The sequence below is a fragment of the Podarcis vaucheri genome (genome assembly GCF_965113315.1).
Source record: "Podarcis vaucheri genome assembly, chromosome: 1".
Lineage (NCBI taxonomy): Eukaryota > Metazoa > Chordata > Lepidosauria > Squamata > Lacertidae > Podarcis > Podarcis vaucheri.
The window spans coordinates 11,088,212-11,112,457 of NC_138759.1; the positions used below are offsets into that span (position 1 = coordinate 11,088,212).

Sequence of the window (24,246 nt, forward strand, 5' to 3'; positions counted from 1 at the left end):
TTCGGGGCGAGACCACCTACTGCTGCAGAAAGTTCAAATGTTGAATAAGGTAAAGGTAAAGGGACCCCTGACCATTAGGTCCAGTCGTGGCCGACTCTGGGGTTGCGGCGCTCATCTCGCTTTACTGGCTGAGGGAGCCGGCGTACAGCTTCTGGGTCATGTGGCCAGCATGACTAAGCCGCTTTGGCGAACCAGAGCAGCGCACGGAAATGCCGTTTACCTTCCCACCGGAGTGGTACCTATTTATCTACTTGCACTTTGACGTGCATTCGAACTGCTAGGTTGGCAGGAGCAGGGACCGAGCAACAGGAGCTCACCCCATTGAGGGGATTCGAACCGCCGACCTTCTGATTGGCGTGTGCCATTAGGAATTCTGCCCCCCCAAACTTGGGTGACCTGTTCTTCCCAGTGATTTCCCCATGTTGGCTCTAGTCCTGCTTTCCTATATCTTCATATATGCATTTGTTTGAAGCATTTTTAAACTGGCCTTAGCAGTGTGGAACCTTGTTGGCCTTCGACTCTCATCAGCCCCAGCCAATATGCCGTGGTGAGGGATGATGGGAGTTGTTGTCCAACAACATGTGGAGGGCTGGCAGTTTCCCATTCCCTAACCTGCAGTATACTACTGTTATATGTGCATGTATTGTGAGTAGAGCTGAACTAAAAAAAGTTCTCGGGTGATAACTTTTTACCAGATTTTTTAGGTGGGAGAAAAGGAGAACCACCATTGGATTGAAATAATGTTTTAACTATAATTGATTTTAGAATGGTGTACTGAAACTGCTTTTTAGATGTTATAAACTGTTTTTTTTTTTTTAGAATGCCTTAACAATTTTAGAGCTTTTTTGCTTTGTTTCTAAATTGTGCATCTGTTTGTTGCTCTGGACTCCTCGGAGAGGAAATGCAGGGTATAAATTTAATTAATAATTTTAAAAAAAACCCTATTCAAAATTCAGGGGCTTTTCTATGGTCTCACCCCTCAATATCACCCCCTAATTGTATTTTTAGCTTCACCGCTTCTTCTGGCAACCCTTTCCTTTCCTTTTGCCCCTAACAATCCAATGCAATTCCTGGGCATTCTGGGCAGAAAAAATGGCTGCAACCATTATTATTATTATTATTATTATTATTATTATTAAAGATGCCCACTGCTCATGTGTACAACAGCTTCTTCATGCATACAGAGCTTCCCTCTGCATTAAAACTAATGGGAAAACTTCCATGTTCAAGAGCATCATTGGTGCATGTAGGGGACTCTGAATAGGGAACTGGAAGTGTATGGCAGAAATTTTCCATATGGCTTAAAAACTTCTTGCGTTTATTGAGGTTATGTTTTTAAATAGAGCCTCTAGTCTAGTATCATGAAAGTTTTGTCTCTCCTCCCCCTTCCCCCTGACCTGGGAAAAAGCTCTAATAAAATTACATGTATGTTTGTAATTTGCTATTATGGATTGAAACTGAGATTTTGATGTTTTGTCCAGGGTCCAGGAGACGTGGAACTAGAAAAGAAACTTCAGAGTGCAGAGAAGTTTGGAAAACACGGAGACTTGTCTCTGAAGGAATTACAAAAGAGGTACTGCCCAATATAGAATGTGGAAGCAGCAATGAATAAATTTATACCAAAAGTATCAGGAGCAAAGCTGCATCATCGCCACAATACCTCAAGGACCGTCTCTTTCCATATGAACTATCTGGACCCTGAGATCATCTTCTGAGACCCTTCTTCATGTGCCTCCTCCTCAAGAGGGTGGCAACACAAGAACAGGGCCTTCTCTGCAGTGGCTCCCTGTCTGTGGAATGCTCTCTCTAAGGAAGTTCACCTGGTGCCTTCATTATACCCCTTTAGGCACCAGGCAAAAACATTCCTTTTTAACCAGGCCTTTGGTTGATCTGATCTGATCAACATCCTATGTGGCTTTTTTGGGGGGGGGGGTGTTACTGGGTTGTTGCTTTTATTTTGATTATATATATTGTGGTTTTTACATTGATCTTTTCTGTGAACCACCCTGGAACCTCTGGGTTTGGGGCGGCATAGAAATTCAATAAATCATCACCATGGCAAATTTGTATTTTCCTAATCAATGAAACAAAATTGGCTGTTCAGTATTGTCTTACCGTATTTTTTGCTCCATAGGACGCTCCTGACCAAAAGACGCACCAAGTTTTTAGAGCAGGAAAACAAGAAAAAAAATCTGACTCAAATGTTGTACTAAACTATTTAAAACAGCAAAGTGTGTGGCTCCTGTTCACTTTGCTGCTTTAAAGCGAGCCACGGTATATAATGATGAGAATGGAAAAAAGGACACATTCCATTATAATGTAGCTGTTTTCATTATCACTGGGAAGTCAGTATTGGCAGCAGTCACAAAAACTAAAATTTGAGCATTTTACTGTTATTAATCAAGAATATTAATAGTCAGGGAGAGAAACCAGGGCTGTGCAAATGAGAAGTGCTTGGAGTATGGAGGAACAGCAAAAAGATCAAATGATTGTGCTCCAGTTCCTAAATCTCTGAAGTTTTCTCAAAACAGGCATGGTTGTTTTGAAAGGAAGATTCAAAATGGAGTGACTGAGCAAAGAACAGAGGAGGAAAAGAGGGCAGATAAATAGCTTCCATTCAATACCAAGAGAACACAATGTTTTTGGTTTAGTATAGGTGGACTGTACTTGTAAGAATTTGTATAATGAATTATAGAGTTGGAGTGGAATATCAGAGCCTCTTTTCAGCAGTAAAGATTAGCTACTAGGAACATGGTCCATACACACACAGGATGTCTGGTTATAGCTGTGCAGTTTAAACTGTTCCTGAGCCAGATACCTGCTCAGTTTTAGCTGAAATTACTATTACTGGTTTGTGGAGATGCTTTGCATGTATTGATGACTATTTCTGCAAAACTGCTACTTGAAGAAATCCCCAAACTTACTATTTTTAAACTTCAAATGGAGCTCAGAATCCAGTTAGGCAATCCTTTGCTGTTGAATTAGGAGGCACTGAGAGACAGCAATTTGCTGCTCCCCACCCCCACCCTCCACCCCAGGAACACACAGCCTTCCGTCTGCTTACAAACCTTGTCGGGACTTCAGGGGAAAGCAAAGGCTGTAGGCAGAGCAGTGTGGCTCCCCACCCCCGCCGCCCCAAAAAAAGCACCCCAGCAGCACACAGCCTTCCGTCTGCTTGCAAACCTTGTCGGGACTTCAGGGGAAAGCAAAGTCTGTAGGCAGAGCAGTGTAGCTCCCCCCCGCCGCCCCCCAAAAAAGCACCCCAGCAGCACACAATCTTCCCTCTGCTTGCAAACCTTGCAAACCTTGTCCGGGCTTCAGGGGAAAGCAGAGGCGGCCGGCAGAGCCGCGTGGCTCCTCCCCCCCACCCCCAAAGAGCAGCCCAGCAGCACACAGCCTTCCGTCTGCTTGCAAACCTTGCAAACCTTGTCGGGACTTCAGGGGAAAGCAAAGTCTGTAGGCAGAGCAGTGTAGCTCCCCCCCCCCCGCCGCCCCCCAAAAAAGCACCCCAGCAGCACACAATCTTCCCTCTGCTTGCAAACCGTGTCCGGGCTTCAGGGGAAAGCGGAGGCTGCCGGCAGAGCCGCGTGGCTCCTCCCCCCACCCCCAAAGAGCAGCCCAGGAGCACAGGACAACAGCGATTTGGCTCCAGGGAACACACATTCGCTCCATAAGATGCACAGACTTTTTCCCTTACTTTTTAGGAGGGGAAAAGTGCGTCCTATGGAGCGAAAAATACGGTAATTTGACTTTTTGGTTCACGGCTTGCTTGTGTTTTGAAATGAGTAAAAAATAAAAATAAAAAAGGAAGAATCACATGAAAAGTGCATTCTTCTTATGCCTGACATATATTGTTGAGCCTATTTTGCCCAGGAAAAAGAGGTGAGTGGTCTAATCAATGGATAGCCAACATGGTGGCCTCTAGCTTGTACAGCAAAGCCCATCAGCTCCAGCCAGCATGACGTATGTTTTAGTTACTGGTGATGTTTTAGTCTGCTCTGTATTTTCCATTGCTTCTGTCATTTGCAGAGTTATATTGTTATAATTTTATCATTGTGTGTTATATTTTTATGTGTTGCACCCTGCTCTGGTATCTGCCTAGACGAAGGGTGGGTTATGAATATTCCTCGTGGCTGATGATAATAATAGTTGTTGTTTTTCTCTAGCTACCACACAGAAAGACATAATCTGAAGCTTTGCTTAAACACCATCAGAGAAAAAACAGCATCTGCTTTTACTGGCGGTGTGAAAGATATTTTCAGCCTTCAGAATAAGCTGCAAGAGTTGGAGGTAAATAGCAAAATCCTACTGTGTATTAAGGCTGATATCTGAATAATCAGAACCTATGCAGTGCTGCATTCAGGCATCACCTGAGCCCTTATATCCTAGCTTGATCACTGAGATCATCCAAAGGGGCTTCTGTGGTCTAAACCACAGAGCCTAGGGCTTGCCGATCAGAAGGTCGGCAGTTCGAATCCCCGTGATGGGGTGAGCTCCCGTTGCTGTGTCCCAGCTCCTGCCAACCTAGCAGTTTGAAAGCACGTCAAAGTGGAAGTAGATAAATAGGTACCACTCCAGTGGGAAGGTAAACGGCATTTCCGTTGGCTGCTCTGGTTCACCAGAAGCGGCTTAGTCATGCTGGCCACATGTATGTCGTTGTATGTGGACAAATGCTGGCTCCCTCGGCCAGTAAAGCGAGATGAGCGCCGCAACCCTAGAGTCATCCACAACTGCACCTAACGGTCAGGGGTACCTTTACCTTTACATTATAGAGGCCTTACTAGAAGTTGGGCGTTTAGTGTCGTCGGTCCCTTGCTGTGGGACACACTTCCAGCAGGGATTTGGCAGCCAGTTCTTCGCTTTTGACTTTCAGGAATCTCTTGATGACTTTTCTGTGGTGACAGACAGGACTTTGCACCTTTTTTAATGTTTTATTTTGTTACTAGGCAACCACTGTAATGATTATCTGTCTTGCTCTTTGTGGGTGTTTAATGCATCACACTGCTCTGGTGGTTTATGACTTGGCAGTATAGAAATACTTACATGAATGGAAAGGGTTATTTACGTATGCCACTGCCGTGGCTCTTGTTTTGTTAGCCCAAAAATGGAAAACAAGGGAAGTCCCAACTAAAGAAGATTGGCAACTTAAATTGATGGAATATCAGCAGCTTGCGGACCTAACGTATAGAATAAGAGAGCACGAAGACTAGAAAATGTTTATTGAATATATGGAGGAAAATTGTGTTTATTTGAAAATGTGGGCAGCATTAAGATAAATTCAGCGGTGTAAATAAGTTTTAATGGATGTAAAATGGAATACTGAATGGTTTACTTTATATAAAATATGCAGGGGTTTATGTTGTGCAGAATGAACCATGGAAAGAGAGGAAGGGAAGTCATTGATATTTTAAGGTTGTTTAAGTGAATATTCTAAAATGTAAAACAGAAGTTTAATTTAAAAATTGAACTAAAAAAATACTTATATGAAAAAATAAACCATGAAAACTGTGGTCTGCAACTGAAATATCACTATCTGAAGGTTTAATAAAACATTTCGATATGCTTGCTGTTCAGCTTTATAGAACAAAACAGTGTTTGCTGCATAGCAGAATAAAACAACAACATCCAAGTCATGCAATGCATATTTATCCTTGTGGATGTTATATCTGAACAATTGCCACGTTATCATTAACATTTAAACCCCTTGTTAACATTTTATATTTGCTGACCTTTGCACCTCTCGTTATTTCTATCACCAGCATTTTCTTTCTCTTGTTTCAGGCCTTGGAGAGCGAAGGCGATTCTTCTTGGAAACAGTTTGAAAAGATGGTTTTGCTGCTGGGCAAGTTTTCCGGCAAAGCAGATGAGTCTCAGGAAGAGCTGCTCAGAGAGTGGAACAGAGCCTGGAATGCTCTGAAGGAGAGGTACAGCCTGCACATAGAGACTGGGGAGGAGTTGGACTATCAGGGACAGCCCGCCAGATGTTCCCTCCAGATGTTGTTGGGACTCCCTTCAGCCCCAGCTCACAGGGCCAGTAATCAAGGGGTGTGTGTGTGTGTGTTACGCTCCAGGGACATCTGCAGAAATAAATATGAAACATGACTTTCTTTTCCCCGGCCATTTTTAAATTGATGTTTTCATTGATCTTATTGCAATTCTGCATGCTGTACATCGCCAGGCTCAATTTTTTAAAAAATGAAAAATGTGCCCTGTAAATAAATATTTGCTGAAGAAATGCAACCTGTGCCGTTAATAATGATTGTGCAAACTGTACAGCACATAGGCGACAATTATTCACACAATATTTTTGTTCAAAAACCATTTTTTCACCATTTATCAGATTTGTGAGAAGAAGACAACTACTTACGAAGTGCCATGAAAACTTACAAGCTATCCAAAATAAAGTGAACTTGCAGTGTCAGATTTTACTAAGTTCTTACAACTTCTTGGCTCAATTTTTCTTTTTTCTTGTTTTTTAGGCGAGTTCAAGAAGAAGGTAGGTAAGTTCAACGATGTTCCCGGTAGCTGTGAAGTTTCCCCCTAGCAGTCCATAAAGTTGAAGAGCTGTTATTTCGCCCCGACAGGGCCAGTTTATTGGGTTTGGCTGATAGCCTGCTCCCTGAGCACAGTTTTCTGGGATTCCTCAGTAGTCTCGAGCCATTAATGTGACTGTTAGTGCTAAATGTAGTTATAGAAACAATTTTTTGGCTTAAGCATAAAGAACTGAATAGCTTAGCTATTCGGGGGCGAAATAGCAGCTCTTCAACTTTATGGACTGCTAGGGCGAAACAGGGATAGAACTTGTCACCCTGTCTTCCGTCTGCACTTCACAGCTACCGGGAACATCATTGAACTTACCTACCACCTTCTTGAACTTACCCAAAAAACAAGACTCTGAAGTCTCTCAGCCTCACTCACCTCACAGAGTGTTTGTTGTGGGGGAGGAAGGGAAAGGAGATTGTTAGCCGCTTTGAGACTCCTTTGGGTAGTGATAAAGGGAAGCGCCCTTGACACAGGTGTTCTATAACTGAGCCACAGCTGATTTCCTCTCCATGTCTCCTGATCAAATTTATCCTCTTCTTTTGTAGGATTCACTCTTTAAAGGCTGTTTTGGCCCTTCTAGCACCTGTGGAAAGCGAATGGGTTCAGCTGTGCAACGCGGACGAAGAGCTCCGCCAGAGAGACATTCCCCGGAGCGTGCTAAATAACACTAGCCTTCCCTTCAAGAAAGTGAAGGTTTGTGCTCATTATTCTTTCTTGGAATCTCATCTTGGCTTAACAAAGGGCTCCCAGATTGGGCCAGTAAGTCTGTTTCTAAACCCCCTACAGATCCTGCCCCACTAAAGAGAGGCCACAAATACTTGAAGCCCTTCAAACTAAGGGCCAAAAGCCCAGGCGAAAAGGAAAGTTTTTGGCTAGTGCCTAAAAACAGACCAAGATGGTGACTGGGGAGAGCATTCTGCAAGCAGAGCGCCCCCACTGAAAAAGGCCCGTTTCTGTGTCACCACCCTTCAGACCTTGCCTGGAAGAGGAACACAGAAAAGGATCTCAGATGCCAATCACAGGATCTGGGATGGTTTACTTTTGTGAATATTCTCAAACTAGGCAGAGAAGATTGGGAAGTTGTTCCAGAACCAGTAGCAAGGTGGTGCAATGTTCAGAATTGCCCTGATGACGAAGAGGAGCTTACTTCCTCTCAAGAGGTATTCTATAATTCATCCAGTGCTTTTCAAGCTGCGCTGGCTCCCGGTGGAGTACAGGGTCAGATTTAAGGTGCTGCTTTTGACCTTTAAAGCCCTTCACGGCCTAGGACCCTCGTACCTACGGGACCGCCTCTCCCAGTATGCCCCACGGAGAGCCTCAAGGTCCATAAATAGCAACACCCTAGTGGTCCCGGGCCCTAAGGAAGTTAGATTGGCTTCAACCAGAGCCAGGGCCTTTTCAACACTGGCTCCAGCCTGGTGGAACGCTCTGTCTCATGAGACCAGGGCCCTGCGGGATCTGATTTCTTTCCGCAGGGCCTGTAAGACAGAGTTGTTCCGCCTGGCCTTTGGCTTGGAGCCAATTTGATTCCCTCCCTCCCTCTCTTTCTTTTTTCTTTTCCTTCTCCTCCTGCGAGGAGGCTACATTTTAATATTTTAATGTTTCAATATTTTAATGTTGTATTTTAATTTTGTTTTTAAGTTGTAATCATTCAACTTGTTTATATTATTGCTTGTAAGCCGCTCTGAGCCCGGCCTTGGCTGGGGAGGGCGGGGTATAAATAAAAAAATATTATTATTATTATTATTAAGAGAGTGGTGGCAACATGTATGAGAAGCCAGAGAGATAGCCTGACTCCCTCCTTTGGCAATCCTCACAGAACTCTAGCCCAATGGTTGCCATTAATCTGACTGAGCCCGACTTCGGCTGGGGAGGGTGGGATATAAATAAAATTTATTATTATTATTATGTGGGAAGAGGGGCTGTTTGAGCTATTTATGCTGAGTCAACCGTTCAGCTGCCTAGTCCAGCATTATCTAGTACAGTGTTTCTCAAACTTGGGGCCCCAACTTGGACTACAACTCCCATCATCCCTAGCTAGCAGGACCACTGGTCAGGGATGATGGGAGTTGTAGTCCAACAGCAGCTGGGAACCAAAGTTTGAGGAACACAGGACGACAGGAACTCCCTAAGTGTTATTTTGGCTACTTGACGCTTTTTCCTGGAGATGCCCAAGAGCTTAAGCTCCTAGGGGCCTTCAGGGAATGCAGAGCACGTGCTCTTCCTATGGGTCCCATCGCTCACCCCCTATGCTTGACAGGTAGCAAAATCATAGAGTTGAAAGGGACCAGGAGACTTGATGCTCAGGGCTGCTTGTTATAGCACAATTTCTCTTATCGCCGTTGCAATCCCTTGCTTTTCAGAAAATGCAGACATCTATAGCAAATTGTACCAAACAGTGCAGCTTGCTAGAACAAGGCAGGCGTCAAAGGACAGAGGTTGATCCCAAAGACTGGGAAGAAGCAAGCGCAGTCGCCGCTGAATACAAAGTGCGATTGGGGGAGCTGGGTTGCAAGATGCAGGCGATTGAGACAATCCTGCGCGACATGGAAACTTTTCTGGCTTTGCTGACGCACGTGAAACAGTCTTCGGGTGCCTCTGTGCCTCTCAGCCTCGCCCCAGGATCCCCCGGGGAAGCTATGATTCAGGAGGTTTCTCTGATAAAAAGGGAGGCCAAATCTCTTGACGAGAGGTTGAAGCAAGTCAGCATTTACATCAAGGATGACGAAAGCGGGAGAAAGATGTGTTGCGAAGACCTCGTCGCTGCGTTACCTGTGAACGAAAACCCTGCGGTTGGCTCCGTGGAGGAACAAGACATCAACCAGAACAGGGAGGCTCAGGAAGAATTTACCTCGAAGAATAGCGATCTCTTTAAAAACATCCAAGACGTGCATGTTAAGATCAGCAAAATAGGCTTGAGGGAGCCAACGATCCCTGCTGTTCAGCAAAGGTGAGGTTTCTCTCCCCCCCCCCTCAGATTCAGTCAAATAAAGTTGAGGATATTTTGCCTCGGGAAAATGGAAAATGGGTTAGGGGGAAAGAAAAGGGGTGTCTACAGTGGTACCTCGGGTTAAGAACTTAATTTGTTCTGGAGGTCCGTACTTAACCTGAAACTGTTCTTAACCTGAGGTACCACTTTAGCTAATGGGGCCTCCCACTGCCACCGCACCACTGCTGCGTGATTTCTGTTTTTATCCTGAAGCAAAGTTCTTAACCCGAGGTACTATTTCTGGGTTAGCGGAGTCTGTAACCTGAAGCGTCTGTAACCGGAGATACCAATGTATATGACTATTGCTTTAGGGTTCATAGGTTCAGCTGCCTCCCCCCCAAATCCAAGAAGTAAATAGAAATACTTAACTAACTGAGCAATTGTATTGCAGATAACTTGGTTCTGTCCTCCTAACATAAAGGCTACCCCCCCCCAAATAAATCCTGGCTATGCCCATGTTAGGGTTCATTGTTTTTAATCACAAAACTGAGAAACAGTCAGGTACCCTGTGGAAGTGGGAGGAGCATAGCACGCCTAGGAGCTTTTATACCAGGCAGCGGCATGGAAATTGTATTCATCAACACCCTAAATACCCAGCAGCACAGGTGACAAAAACTGATGCGACTTCTTCCTGTTTCTAGGTTGAAATCGATCAGCGAACTGCGGCAGAAGCTGGACCGCCTAGCTGCGGAGATGAGGTCCTTGAATGAAGTCGCCAGCCGGCTTTCGCGGTCCGCAAATGGCCAGGGGGAAGAAGTCAAGCGGCAGTGGAAACTCACAGAAGGCTTGTGGAAGAAAACAAAGCTTGCCATTGCCGAAAAGTGAGAGGCTAAGTTTGCGTGATTTTGTGCAACATTTTCCGGAGCTGGACAGTGGGGTGGGGCAGTGGCTCTTAACTGACCTCCTGGCAGTGCTGCTTACAGGGAGGAGAGTGGGAGGGGCAAGCGCCATATTGGCTCCGCCCATAGTTTTGCAGTGCCGGCCTCCCTGCCGCCTTGCCTCTCCCTCTCTCCCAGGTAAGCAGCAGCAAACCACCTGCTGGGAGATCACCGCTTCCCCTCTAGACCAGAGTTTTCCAAACTTGGGTATCCAGCTGTTTTTGGACTACAACTCCCATCATCTATAGCTAGCAGAACCAGCAGTTAGGGTTGATGGGAATTGTAGTCCACAGACAGCTGGAGACCCAAGTTTGGGAACCCCTGGGCTAGAGGGAGTGCACTATGCCATCATGCAAAGAGGAGACTGCACAATGGAATTCTGCTCCATATGAAAAGCTACCAGTTGATGGAAACGTAACTTCCCATCAATTGAGAGTTGTCCATTTTTTAGCACAGTTCCCCCCCTAACTTTCCTTACTGCAAAAACTGTCGTTTTTTAATTAAAGAAAGTGGATTTGTAGTGCCAGAATGCTTTGATCTATTTCAACTGCGGAAACCTAAATTTCTGGTATGCAGTTGAACCTCTGCTGCAGAATAGTGACCCTGTTCTCTCTCTTTCTCCTTTATATAAAGCTTAAATTTCCTGGAGTTGGTTGGATGTCCATTGGATCCTCTTGGTCAGGAAATACTTTAAAATATCTTCCTGTTCCAAATGAAGCCTTGCTTCATTTTTTCAAAAGCAAGTTTCTAGTTCCTGTGGCTGCAAAGCAAGACCGTAAACCTGTGGCCTTCTTGATGTTGCTTGGGTTCTGTACTAAAAGCCAGATCTCTTGATTTGGAAAACGAGTGCCTTCAGGCTTAGGCCATCCTACGAACATGTCAATTATTTTTGCTTTGCTTTCTTTCAAATAGGCAGGAGCACTGTGCAAGAGTGATGGAGCTCTTGAAGCAATATCACAGCTGCAAAAACTGTCTGACAGGCATTATTCAGAAGCAAGAGCATACCTTGTCTCAGCAAGTCTCTTACATGGGAAAAGAGAACTTGCAGAGGATAATTGCCATGGTGAGTTTATAGCGGTACCGTTCAAAAGCAGATAAAGCGGCACAATTTTTATGGTGGCCACGGAATCCTAGCTTTCATTTTTTAATATAATGAAATAAGAAACGGGTTTGTATGGTTGCAAAGGTAGGCTTTAAATTGAAAGAAGTCAACCTTAGATGTTGTTGGGTTCCATTTCTCAACATCCCTGATGGATGCCCATGTTGTGTGGAACTGACTGGAGGGACCCCATCAACACCTGTAGGGCCACAGATTGTCCACCTCTGCTTCAAAGTATAAGGGAAGCTTGAAAGTAGGTCCGGACCTCTGCCTTCTTGTTGCATCCAGCAACCGGTATTCATAGTGGCTATGTGTGTCCTGATGAAAATTCCAAGGGCCAAGTCAGGGGACTGCCATCAGGACAGGGGAGGGAGGCGGGGGGGGGGCGTTGGGATACAGAAGAGCAGTTCCTCTTCCAGCGGTGGGAAAAGCCACACCTCCAGTGGAGAAGAGAGGGAAGGGGCCAGGCAAGCGAGGAAAGGGCTCGAGGATGCTGCTGAGAGCCCCAGCACCTCACCTAGCTAGACTGGCCAGGAGGGAGGCATGCCACTTCCGTCGCCCACCTTGCGCAGAGGGGTGAAATGCAAGGAGGGAAGGAAGAGGCTTGGGGTGCCGAAGTTCTTTTGTTGGGGGAGAAGCTGGAAGGGGCCACTCCCGAATTCTGCAAGTGACTGAGACAGACATGCACTTGGTAGATCTGCACTTTAAATAGTTTGCACAATAAAACCTGTAAAAGACAGGTCGGAGTCTTTCCTGGTTACTCACGAGCAACCACAGCCACCACCTGACAGACCATATAGAGAGTGGCTGGAGTGCTGCCTATGACCCTTGGTCTTGAATATTGTGACCCCAAGTGTAGGCTGAAATATCGCAATGACAGTGATGCAGAGAGCCATTATGGGTAATGGTAAAAGGTAAAGGACCCCTGAACAGTTAAGACCAATCAAAGGTGACTGTGGGGTTGCAGCGCTCATCTCGCTTTCAGGCCGAGGGAGCCATCGTTTGTCCACAGCTTTCCAGGTCATGTGGCCAGCATGACCAAACTGCTTATGGCGCAACGGAACAGCGCGACGGAAACCAGAGTGTACGGAAATGCCGTTTACCTTCCTGCCACAGCAGTACCTATTTATCTACTTGCACTGGTGTGCTTTCAAACTGCTAGGTTGGCAGGAGCTGGAACAGTGCAACGGGAGCCCACTCTGTCACGGGGAATCAACCCGCCGACCTTCTGATCGGCAAGCCCAAGAGGCTCAGTGGTTTAGACCATGGGTAGGCAAACTAAGGCCCGGGGGCCAAATCAGGCTCAATCACCTTCTCAATCCGGCCCGCGGACAGTCTGGGAATCAGTGTGTTTTTACATGAGTAGAATGTGTGCTTTTATTTAAAATGCATCTCTGGGTTATTTGTGGGGTATAGGAATTCGTTCATTTTTTCCCTTCAAAATATAGTCCGGCCCTCCACAAGGTCTGAGGGACAGTGGACTGGCCCCCTGCTGAAAAAGATTGCTGACCCCTGGTTTAGACCACAGTGCCACCCGCATTCTCAGAGCCATTATATGCCACTCCACATACACACACAGACACACACAGGAATACCAATCCCACGTACAAACTGTCCTATAGGTTTAAATTAAAACTATTTCTTTTTAAAAATAAGTGTCAAGCGCCCAAATCCATACACCTCTCTCTCAAGGGAAGAAACCAGCCAGGTTGCAAAATTTCGGCGTTATTTTCCCCATGGAAAGGATACGAGAGGGGGTTCGCTGCTATCTGTTGCGTCAAGCCCTTTGCCCTACTTTCTCACCGTCTGCCCAGCTGTATCTACTGCAGAACAGACTTCATTGTCTGCCAGAAAACAAAGACCTAGTTAGCGAATGTTGTCTAATCGCCAGACGCTAGAGGTCAGGGTTTCAATGCCCGTGCTCCATTGGTGCACAAACAAGCAGCCTTATAAAGTTCTGAGATGGAAAGTTAAAAAGCAAAACATGGTGCCTTGTTGTCTCCCTCATTTGGAAACTACTGGTTTAGATTATGATGCGCCCTTACACCCAAAGATAGGTCTTCCAATTTTAAAATTCAGAAAGTCAACTCTTATTTCACACAACTGTAGCTTCCAAAATCGTTTGCACAAAATATCTGAAGCAAATAAAATATGCACATGCTCCATAACGCAACAGTATTTCCCCCCCTTCCAAAATCTTGTGTAAATTAATCTGGAAACCAGAATCAATTAATGTTTAATTGATTGGTGTTGCAGTTTTGAGGTTCTTTTTATTGGATTCCTGTGGCTTTGTTTCTCTCTTTTTAAAAATCTGTTTTAAACAGCTGTGTTAATGCTCTATTTTTGTCATTTTCAGTAGTACTGTAAGCAGCCTAGAATTTTTAGAATGGGAAAAGCTTGAGGCTGGACACAATTATTAAAAAACAAAAGAGCAGGCAAACAAATAATTCAAATTTTGTCTACAAATGAACAGGCTGACAAGTCATGCCTTCCTAAAAAGGGAGAAGGCAGAACTGTAAAACCCGTCTGAAAGAGAACATAACTGGTAGAGACCTTATTCTGAACAAAATGTTACTAAAAATAAGTATTTTTCTTTGCTCTTAATGGTATCTGTTTGTTTCATTTCTGATTCTTATTTTTCTTTTTTTAAAAAAATGATTACAAATATTAAAGGTAGCTTCAAAAGCACTGTATTTCAGATGGATAGGCACCCAGGATTCTTCCTGTTTAAATTGCCCCAAATGCAAGTTGCTTACAGGTGCATATTATCACTTTTCCACAGGTCAACGTGGTCAAACAAGAATTTAACAACCATTCCGAAGACATTGACAGAATAAACCAGATTGGCAAAAGCCTTCAGTCCCAGCTGAACAAAATGAAAAGCTTGGAGGATCCTCCCTTTGAGAATGAGGCTAACGCTATTGTGGACAGATGGCTGGATGTATGTAAAAAGTAAATGATCAGGGTGGTCTGATCTGTTATGCATTATAGTAATTGAATCTGGCTCGCAACTAATATTTCGGATGAATTAAATGCGGTATGCCGGAGACTCCTAAAGGGGAGGGGGCGGAAATCAAGCTTTCATCAAAGAGTTTAAAGGAGTGCGGGTTTGGGGTGTTAGGTTATCAGTTCTGTATGGCTTTCTGTCTCGTGTCATGGTCTCCCCTAAGGGATAATTCTGGGAGATATAGACAAGCAGCTTTAATAGGTTGCGCCTTTTGGGAACGCTAAGCCCTCCAGGAAACATTTCAGAAGCGCAAATCTTAGGGATTGGCTGTAGGAATGCTTTTCTTCAAATGCAAGAAGATGTTGGATCTGCTTGAGTCTGGGACTAGTTGGGACACATTATGGGGAGGTGATGAGATCTGATGAGCCCAAACCACCTTGCCAGACCTGTCTTTAGAATCTGGAGTGTTGCCATTGTCTTTGATGTGATAATATCCTAAGCCATATTTGGTAAGAAACTGTCTCCATCCAACGGATTAACCTCCCCTCCTCCCCCACTTCTTGTTTATGTGGCTGACTTCGTCTCACGCTCCCTTTGCTGACGAAGGCGCTCGCTTGGAAATATTTATTCTTCGATCTTTTTTGACCTGCTAGGTCAATGAATGGACTGAAAACTACTGCAAAAATCTGGAAAGAGCTCTGGCTTTGTGGGACAAGCTCCTTAATTTATCAAGTTCAGCCGAGGAGTGGTTAAACGCAGAGCTGAAGAAGTTGGACGGTGGCTGCCTGACTGAAAAGGAGCTGGCAGACTTGGAGGTAAGGTCGATGGGGGTGGCATGGGGAATAGCTGTGGCTCAGTGACAGAGCACCTGACTTGGTCCCCAGATTCAATCCCCAGCATCTCCAGGTGAGACTGGGAGCCGCTACCAGGTGGACCAGTGGCCTGACTCATAGAACCATAGAACTGCAAAGTTGGAAGGGACCCTGAGGATCCTTTAGTCCAACCCCTTGCAATGCAGCCGTCCCATACGGGAATTGAACCTGCAACCTTGTGGCTCAGGACCGCCTCTTCCCAAATGAACCTACCTGGACCCTGAGATCATCTTCTGAGGCCCTTGTTCGTGTGCCTCCTCCTCGAGAGGTCCAGAGGGTGGCAATATGAGAACAGGGCCTTCTCTGCAGTGGCTCCCCATCTGTGGAATGTTCTCTCCAGGGAAGTTTGACTGGCACCTTCATTATATACCTTTAAGCACCAGGCAAAAACATTTCTTTTTAACCAGGCCTTTGGTTGACTTGATTGACACCCTATACCCTTTTAAAATGTGACTTTTTTGAAGGGGGAAGGTGTTATTGGGTTATTGTTCTTACTTTGATTTCTATATTGTGATCTTTTCTGTGAACTGCCCTGAGACCTCCGGGTATAGGGCATTATATAAATTCAATCAATCAATCAATCAATAAATAAATAAATAAATAAATAAATAAATAAACCAGCATCGTGCTCTAAGAACCAACTGAGCTTTCCAGTTGGTTTAAGTTAGTACATGGTACCTCAGGTTACAGACACTTCAGGTTATGCGTTTTTGGGTTGCGCACCGCGCCGAACCTGGAAGTACCAGAACGGGTTACTTCCGGGTTTCAGTGCATGCGCAGAAGTGCCGAATCGTGACCCGTGCGTGCGCATACACGGTGCTGCAGGTTGCAAATGCTGCAGGCTGTGAATGTGCCTCCCGCATGGATCACGTTCGCAACCCAAGGTTCCGCTGTAACATAGAAATCTATCGGCCAATTACCGTATTTTTCGCTCTATAAGATGCACCAGACCACAAGACGCACCTAGTTTTTGGAGGAGGAAAACAAGAAAAAAAATATTCTGAATCTCAGAAGCCAGAACAGCAAGAGGGATCGCTGTGCAGTGAAAGCAGCAATCCCTCTTGCTGTTCTGGCTTCTGGGATAGCTGCGCAGCCTGCATTCGCTCCATAAGATGCACACACATTTCCCCTTACTTTTTAGGAGGGAAAAAGTGAGTCTTATAGAGCAAAAAATATGGCAATTAATGCCGTTGACTGGTTCTAAACTAGATGGTGATTGGAACGGTGCAGTTTACCCTGCAGTTGAAGTTGTTGATTCCCCTCACCCTCTGGTCTTCAGCCTTAGAGTTCCCACCTAAGTGCTGTGTTGGATCCATAATGGAAATGCTTTCCTTTTTTTTAAGTGTGGGGGTGTGAACATATGTTTGAGACAGTAACTTTATTCAAGCGTTCAGAAAAGGGCATGAGGACAAACCAGGGAACTGAAAGTAGCCCAGGAAGCAGGAGGGCTGCAGCTCAGTAGCAGAGAATTTGCCTTGTGTGCAGAAGGTCCCCAGATTCAGTCCCTGGAATCACAAGTTGGGCTGGGGAAAAACCCAGTCAATGAACACAATACTGAGGTAAGTGGACCAATGGTCTGCCTTGGTCCAAGGCAACTTCTATTCAAGGAGGAGTGATATCCTGGTGGGAAATGTGCTGAACAGCTCCTTCCCACCATAGCCAAATATAAGTGTGCAGAATGGAGCTATTTGGGTCTCTGTAACATGTATGAAAACAAAGCATTGCCGTTCCTGGACTTAAGCACACCCTAAAGCACGTGGGGACGCGAGTGGCGCTGTGGGTTAAACCACAGAGCCTAGGACTTGCCGATCAGAAGGTTGGCGGTTCCAATCCCCATGACAGGGTGAGCTCCCGTTGCTCGGTCCCTGCTCCTGCCAACCTAGCAGTTCGAAAGAACGTCAAAGTGCAAGTAGATAAATAGGTACCACTCCGTCGGGAAGGTAAACGGCGTTTCCGTGCGCTACTCTGGTTCGCAAGAAGCAGCTTAGTCATGCTGGCCACATGACCCGGAAGCTGTACGCCGGCTCCCTTGGCCAATAAAGCGAGATGAGCACCGCAACCCCAGAGTCGGCCACAACTGGACCTAATGGTCAGGGGTCTCTTTACCTTTACCTTAAAGCACGTATCCATGACACTGTTTTAATTCTGTTAGTGTCTGATTACGTTTTAATGCAATTTAATCACATTTCCCCCGCTGCTGTGTGGGACATCTTCGGGAGAAGGGAAGGCTAAGGAGTAAACCTTACACAAATCCAGAATGGAGTCCCTAAGATGGTTGGCTGGCACCTTGTACAGTGGTACCTCGGTTTATGAACTTAATTCGTTCCAGAAGTCCGTTCTTAAACCAAAGCGTTCTTAAACAGAGGCGCGCTTTCCCTTCTGAGGCCTCCCGCCACCGGTGCCCTTCCACCGTTCGGCTTCCGAGCAAAGTTCGCTAACTGGGACACCTGCTTCCGATTTTGCGGAGTTTGTTGCCCGAATAGTTTGTTAACAGGACTGTTTGTAGGCCGAGGTACCACTGTACGCCTCCTTCCGGCAGCTCCTGCAGCCCAGCTGGTGCCAAACATGTTGTTCTGCTTTCCTTTGAACCACAAGGCCAAGAGGGGGTGGGTCTTGTCATCCAGGCAGCCCAGGAACTCCATGCACACGGCCCGGGCTTGCTCCCTGAGCAGGTCACTTTGGTGCTGCCAGCACAGCAAAAGCAACACGGGAGGCATCAGTTACAAGTTCCTGGTCTCTGCATCCACAGCAGGCGCTGTGATTCTCCAGCAGTTTGGCTGTACCTTCAGAGATGCGCTCCGTTGTCTCTCGTGACAGACGGATGCCAACAATGTTTTAAGGATCGCGTTTTCTAGCTTGTTCTCTTTTTATCTGTGATTCTTCAACTTCGTGCCCAGTGGAAATCCGTTCAGTGTCTCGAAAGATTTATAAGCGATCCGTTTGGTCGTTCCTTTCTAACCTGCAGAACGAAAGTTAAAACTTGTTTGGCCCGTGAGACAATTTCGCCCTCTTTCTTTGTAGGCTGGCTTGAAGTCCCAACAAAAGAATCTAGAGGAGTTTGATGCAAAGGTGGATGAAATTCAGTATCTCCTCAATGGCTACGAGACCCCACTTGAATTGCAGGTGAAAGGGAGAGGGGGGCTATCGTTGCGATCACGATTCGTCAGGAGGTTATGTATCGATATAGATAGGATGCCTGCCACCAGGGGGATTGGTGTTGAGAAGGGGAGAAACGATTGCAACCTTCTTTTTCTACCTGTGCATATGAAGAAATGCAAAATAGCACTAGTAAATATACCCAGTGAAATTGTCTCCTTGGCAAAAGGACACCTACATGTGTATCAGAACTTCTCTCTCTCTCTCTCTCTGCTCCTTCACACAGTGCATACTGTATTTTTCCATGTATAACACGCAACTGTGTATAAGACGCCCCCTATTTTTGGATACTCCAGTTTAAGAAAATGGGGGCGGGGGGAGATGGCCCAGAGTCGAGCTTTTTGCTGGCAATCACACCCCCAATTGCAGGAGCAAGAGCAAATTCAAATCAGACCTTGCCGCAGCCACCAATCATAAAACCAATCGCCGCAGCAGCACCCAATCCAAAGCAGCCCTTGCCGCAGCCACCAATCACACACAACATCGTCACTGACAAGCTCCTGCTAGCGGCTGTGACCAATCCCCACCCCCCCACCTGCACTATCCGTGAATAAGAAGACCCCCGATTTTGATCATTATTTTACAGTAAAAAAACCACCTCGTCTTATACACCGAAAAGTACGGTAGTTCTCCTGCGGAACTCCCTCCCACTGGAGGCAGCAATGGTCACCAACTTGGCTGGCTTTACAAGTGGATTATACAGATTCATGGAGGGTAAGGCTACCAGTGGCTGCTTGCTATGCTCCCCCTCCACAGTTGGAGGCAGTAATGTTTCTGAATGCCCATTGCTGGGAACCACAGGAGGGGAGAGTGTGGTGTAGTGGTTAAGAGCGGTAGTCACGTAATCTGGGGAACCGGGTTCGCGTCTCCGCTCCTCCACATGCAGCTGCTGGGTGACCTTGGGCCAGTCACACTTCTGTGAAGTCTCTCAGCCCCACTCACCTCACAGAGTGTTTGTTGTGGGGGAGGAAGGGAAAGGAGATTGTTAGCCGCTTTGAGACTCCTGAAGGGGAGTGAAAGGCGGGATATCAAATCCAAACTCTTCTTCTTCTTCTTCTCTTGTGCTCAGGTCCTGCGTGTGAGTTTCCTGCAGGCACCAGGTCGGTTGCTGTGACGATGCTTGGGCTAGACGGTCCAGCCGGGCTCTTTTTATCTTCTTATGCAAGTCCTCTGTTTCCTCCCTCTTTCAGGTCATCAAATCATCTCTTTTGAACAAAATGGAGCTAATAATAAAGCACTTGCCGAACCAGTCAATACCCACTGAACTCAATGGCAACACAGCAGAGCTGAAAGAAGATCTTGACCTGGCCAAGACGCAGATTGGAATGACAGAATCGCTTCTCAGATCATTGTCTCCTTCTAACACCTTGGGGATTTTTGCTAAATTGGAGGTATTCTAAAAACCCACAAACACCTGCTCTGTCTCTCACTCTTCTTTGGTTAACACCTGGCTGCCTTCCGAACTGTATTCAGAACTTCTCTAATGCTAACAAAGGAATCTAAGGATTTATAGGGCTGGCACAGATTTAACAGGTTTGGGAGCAGGGCCAAAGGATGATATATTTACACTATTGTTCCACTTGTGCGGCAGACTTCTTCTTGCACAGCAGAACTTCCCCTTCCTTTTCCCTGCATTATATTAGGAAAAATGCGTTTTGCAAAAATGTATTTTTAGGCGAAATAGCGTACCAAAAGGAGAAATTCACACTCAAATGCTGATGAATTCTCATGAGGACTTTACAAAATAAAATAAAAATTGCAAACTGATATGGAAATGTGGGGAACTGAACAAAAGACTTGGAAAACAAAATACTGAAATAAATCCAATTGACAGATTTGTACATCCCTAGTGAGAGCACTTTAGACACTCAAAGACTTCTGTCATATTCCTCCCCTGCTCTGTTTCTCCGTTAAACATAATTTCTTCAGCCTTTCTTCTTAGGATACCCTCGAACATCCTTGCTGCTCCTCCTCTGAACCTGTTTTCATTTCCTTCTGGGAAATCCTTCTTAAAAGTGCCACCCAGAACTGGACACAGGACTCCACACAAGTTCGGACTAGTGCAGAAGAGAAGTGGAGCTATTACTTCTTGTGAATTTGATGACTACTCTCTGTTATTTGTCCCTAGCACTTCTGAGCACAGGGATTCCGTTTAGCTATTTATTTTAAAGTATTTCTAGAACACTTTCCCAAGCCTTGCCTAGCCAAAAGCAGCTTGTGATGGCAAAATCCAACGCAGAGGTATAGCAGCAACAACACTAAGAAAATGGAAAAACAAAAACCCATCTACTACTGCTTGCTATCATGGCACTGGCAGAACTGTCCTCCAAAATCAAAGCCCTTGCGTGATTCCTTGATTTAGGGCTAGATGGCTGAATGTGAATACCACCATTCTCCTCTTCAAGGGAAAGAGACCTTAAATGTTGAAGGCTCCATGGCTGGAATGACATTATTCCACAAAATGGCGGATCACCAGAAAGTTGGGGTGGTTAGGAAAATATGTGCCCAGGGAAAGAGGCAGAAACTGGCAGTTTTGAGGGGACAAGGGCAGGAAAGAAACAAGGGCCCAATCCTTTCACAGTGTATTTCCATAAAGCAGAGGTAAGGAACTGGATTTGGCCACCAGCACCCATGGGCCATTTTTGATAGGTCGTTGGGGCTGCCTACTGATCAATGCTTTCTGAAACACGCTAACAGGAAGCTTATGAATACTATCAGCATTTTTTTAAAGAAGGATTGTTTTCTTTCTGTATTTTAATTTAGGAGATACACCAGAAGATTCTTCAGCAAAAACACCATGTGAAGTTGCTTGAAAAAGAGACAAGTTGTTTGAACCCCGAGGTGGTTGAATTAAACAAACAACTCAAAAGCGTCACTGATCTATTTGATTCCAAGATGCAAATGTTCCAGGATCACTTTATGACTCTCCTAAACTGTAAGTAAAATAAGCACTACTTCTAGAGATCCCTTGAAAAAGAAAAAGAAAAAAAGACATCCTTAGATAGATAGATAATTTATTACGGTCAAAGACTAGCTCACATAACATAACACAATAAAAACGGTGTTCATAAAGATAAAATATACAATGGGAGCAGATTGCAGCAATAGCTCATGAGTTAAAATTGAGATATATACATACACCCGTAGAACTGAGATTTGGGCTACCATAAAAAATTGACCCTGAGGCGCCCCAAAGGGCAACTTCAGCATTTCCCTAGTAAGCTATTTTATTCTAGAGGATGATCTGTGCTTACAAATCTGGGCGCAGAATCTGGCTACCAGCCAGGTCGTCATATGATCTTTGCCTAAGAGGAGAGAATTAAGTTTAGACTTGTCTGAAAGATCGGCGAGCGTCTTCAGCAAAGGATCAATGGTGTCTCTACGAATCTCAACATAAAAAGGACATCTAAAAAATATATGTTTGAGGCTTCCTATTTCCCCTAAGGAAAGATATCCTTTATTTACGTTAATCAGCCACTCACACACTGGCTGGGTTCAACCATCACACAAAGTGTGGTTTGTTTGAATGTCTGAAGTTCCCTAGATTGAATGCTTGAGAAGGCCTAGAAATGGCAGAGCCTAACACAGCAGCCATAGTGTTGTACTTCCTTTCAACTAAGGCAGCACTGTGGCCTTTGTTTACACATCCCTTCTCTTTCTCCCTTCTAATCTTCTAGGATGTCCACCATCTCACTTTTAATATATATATATATTTCTTTCTGCAGACCATTGCCAGGATTTCTGTGACTGGTTCAGTAGTACCCGGCTAAATCTGAAGGAATGTTTTGATCCCTCAGAAACAAAAGAGATATTGGAAGAGAAAATTCAGCGGTTGGCGGTAAGGCACGAGGCTTGGACTTGGTGTTGCATCCAGTAGTTCAGTGTTCCTCCAAATGGCATGGGGGCACCTATATACAGTGGACGCTCGGGTTGCGAACATGATCCGTGCGGGGTGCACATTCGCAACCCGCAGCGGCGCATCTGCGCATGGCGGGTTATGATTCGGTGCTTCTGTTCATGCGCGACCATCGAAACCCGGACGTAACCCGTTCCGGTACTTCTGGGTTTCGGCAGTCCGTAACCCGAAAAAACGCAACCTGAAGCGTCTGTAACCCGAGGTATGACTGTATAGCCACAATGCACCAGTTTTTCACTACAGAGGGAGAGAGGGCAATTGAACACGTAGATTTAATCTAGCTTTTCAGACACACATTTACTCTAACAAGTGGAACTTGCAACAAAATATTGTCATATGGGCTGCTTCTGTTCAGTGTCCCAACAACCATGCCCTTTTTTCATGATATTCCTTTTGATCTTTCTCCCTCATTTTTCTGTCCCCCTTCCCTGAGAAACTCAAAAACACTGAGCATAATCATTCTCATTGGGCTACTGTGCCCCTCGCCTTAATTTTTCTGACGTGTGTGTGTGATATTATCCTATACTGATTTTCCTCCCCCCCCCCCGCCGCCCCCTGCAGTTGGACAGAATCCTGTTTTAGTCCTTTTTGAGCTTTGTTGGCGATTCCTCTTTCCCCTTAGGGCTGCCTCCTCTTAAAGCAGAGCTTTCCAAACTTTTCACGTTGGTAACATGCTTTTTAGACGTCCATCATTTCGCAATGCAGTCATTCAGTTTTACCAACAAACCGGAGGTTTAAACTAACCCCTTTGCAGCCCCCGGAAGAGCGCAGAGAGAAGATCACATGACACACTTACACGCTGCAGCTGACACACTAACGTGCCGTGACACGCAGTTTGGAAAGCTCTGCCTTAAAGGTTGTCTGCCAGCTGTAGTAGCTCATCTGCCACACCCTCTGTCTTATGGGTGGGTGGTGCTGCTTTGGCTACGCAACGGTCCTCACTCTGACAGCAAGTTTGGTATGAGTATACATGCAGTGTAACTCCGGCCCACGTTGACTGTGAGAATTTAGTCCTGGTCAAAAAAAGCCTTGGCTTGATTTTGGGTGGTGGTGGAAATGCTTCTCCAGGTTGTTTAGTCTTCGGGGTCCATTTACAAATCATCCTTTGTTGCTACAGTCAGAGAGTGATAAACATGAATGTGTGAGCCAGCCCATAGTGCAGGAGTGGGGATCCAGCTGTACTCCAGTTCCCATCAGCTGCAGCCAGAAAGACCAATGGTCAGGACTTAGGGAAGCTGCAATGCAACATCTGTTGGAGGTGTTATTCCTGGGGAGGCTCAACTGGCAACTTAATTGTACACATTAAGGCACCAGGCGAAAACATTTCTCTTCAACCATGCCTTGGGCTGATTGACATTGGATGCCCTTTTAAATTATTATTATTATTATTATTATTATTATTATTATTATTAATAATAATAATACCCCGCCCATCTGGCTGGGTTTCCCCAGCCACTCTGGGTGGCTTCCAACAGAACACTAAAATACAATAACCTATTAAACATTAAAAGCTTCCCTGAACAGGGCTGCCTTCAGATGTCTTCTAAAAGTCTGGTAGTTATTTTTCTCTTTGACATCTGGTGGGAGGGCGTTCCACAGGGCAGGTGCCACTACTGAGAAGAAGAAGAAGAAGAAGAGTTTGGATTTGATATCCCGCCTTTCACTCCCCTTCAGGAGTCTCAAAGCGGCTAACATTCTCCTTTCCCTTCCTCCCCCACAACAAACACTCTGTGAGGTGAGTGGGGCTGAGAGACTTCACAGAAGTGTGACTGGCCCAAGGTCACCCAGCAGCTGCATGTGGAGGAGCGGAGACACGAACCCGGTTCCCCAGATTACGTGACTGCCG

The 24,246-nt window shown here is 45.5% G+C and overlaps 1 protein-coding gene across 1 annotated transcript in view; it reads left to right on the forward strand.

The window, feature by feature from the left end:
* SYNE2 (spectrin repeat containing nuclear envelope protein 2) overlaps positions 1-24,246 on the forward strand; it is a 233,618-nt gene that overhangs the window by 47,846 nt on the left and 161,526 nt on the right. The window contains exons 24-36 of the mRNA XM_082236352.1: positions 1,482-1,573; positions 4,167-4,290; positions 5,782-5,924; positions 7,089-7,236; positions 8,907-9,493; positions 10,174-10,353; positions 11,323-11,473; positions 14,292-14,450; positions 15,110-15,271; positions 18,350-18,451; positions 19,675-19,875; positions 21,248-21,419; positions 22,210-22,322. Coding sequence (XP_082092478.1) covers positions 1,482-1,573; positions 4,167-4,290; positions 5,782-5,924; positions 7,089-7,236; positions 8,907-9,493; positions 10,174-10,353; positions 11,323-11,473; positions 14,292-14,450; positions 15,110-15,271; positions 18,350-18,451; positions 19,675-19,875; positions 21,248-21,419; positions 22,210-22,322 — 2,334 coding nt within the window. The remainder of the gene's footprint in view (positions 1-1,481; positions 1,574-4,166; positions 4,291-5,781; positions 5,925-7,088; positions 7,237-8,906; positions 9,494-10,173; positions 10,354-11,322; positions 11,474-14,291; positions 14,451-15,109; positions 15,272-18,349; positions 18,452-19,674; positions 19,876-21,247; positions 21,420-22,209; positions 22,323-24,246) is intronic.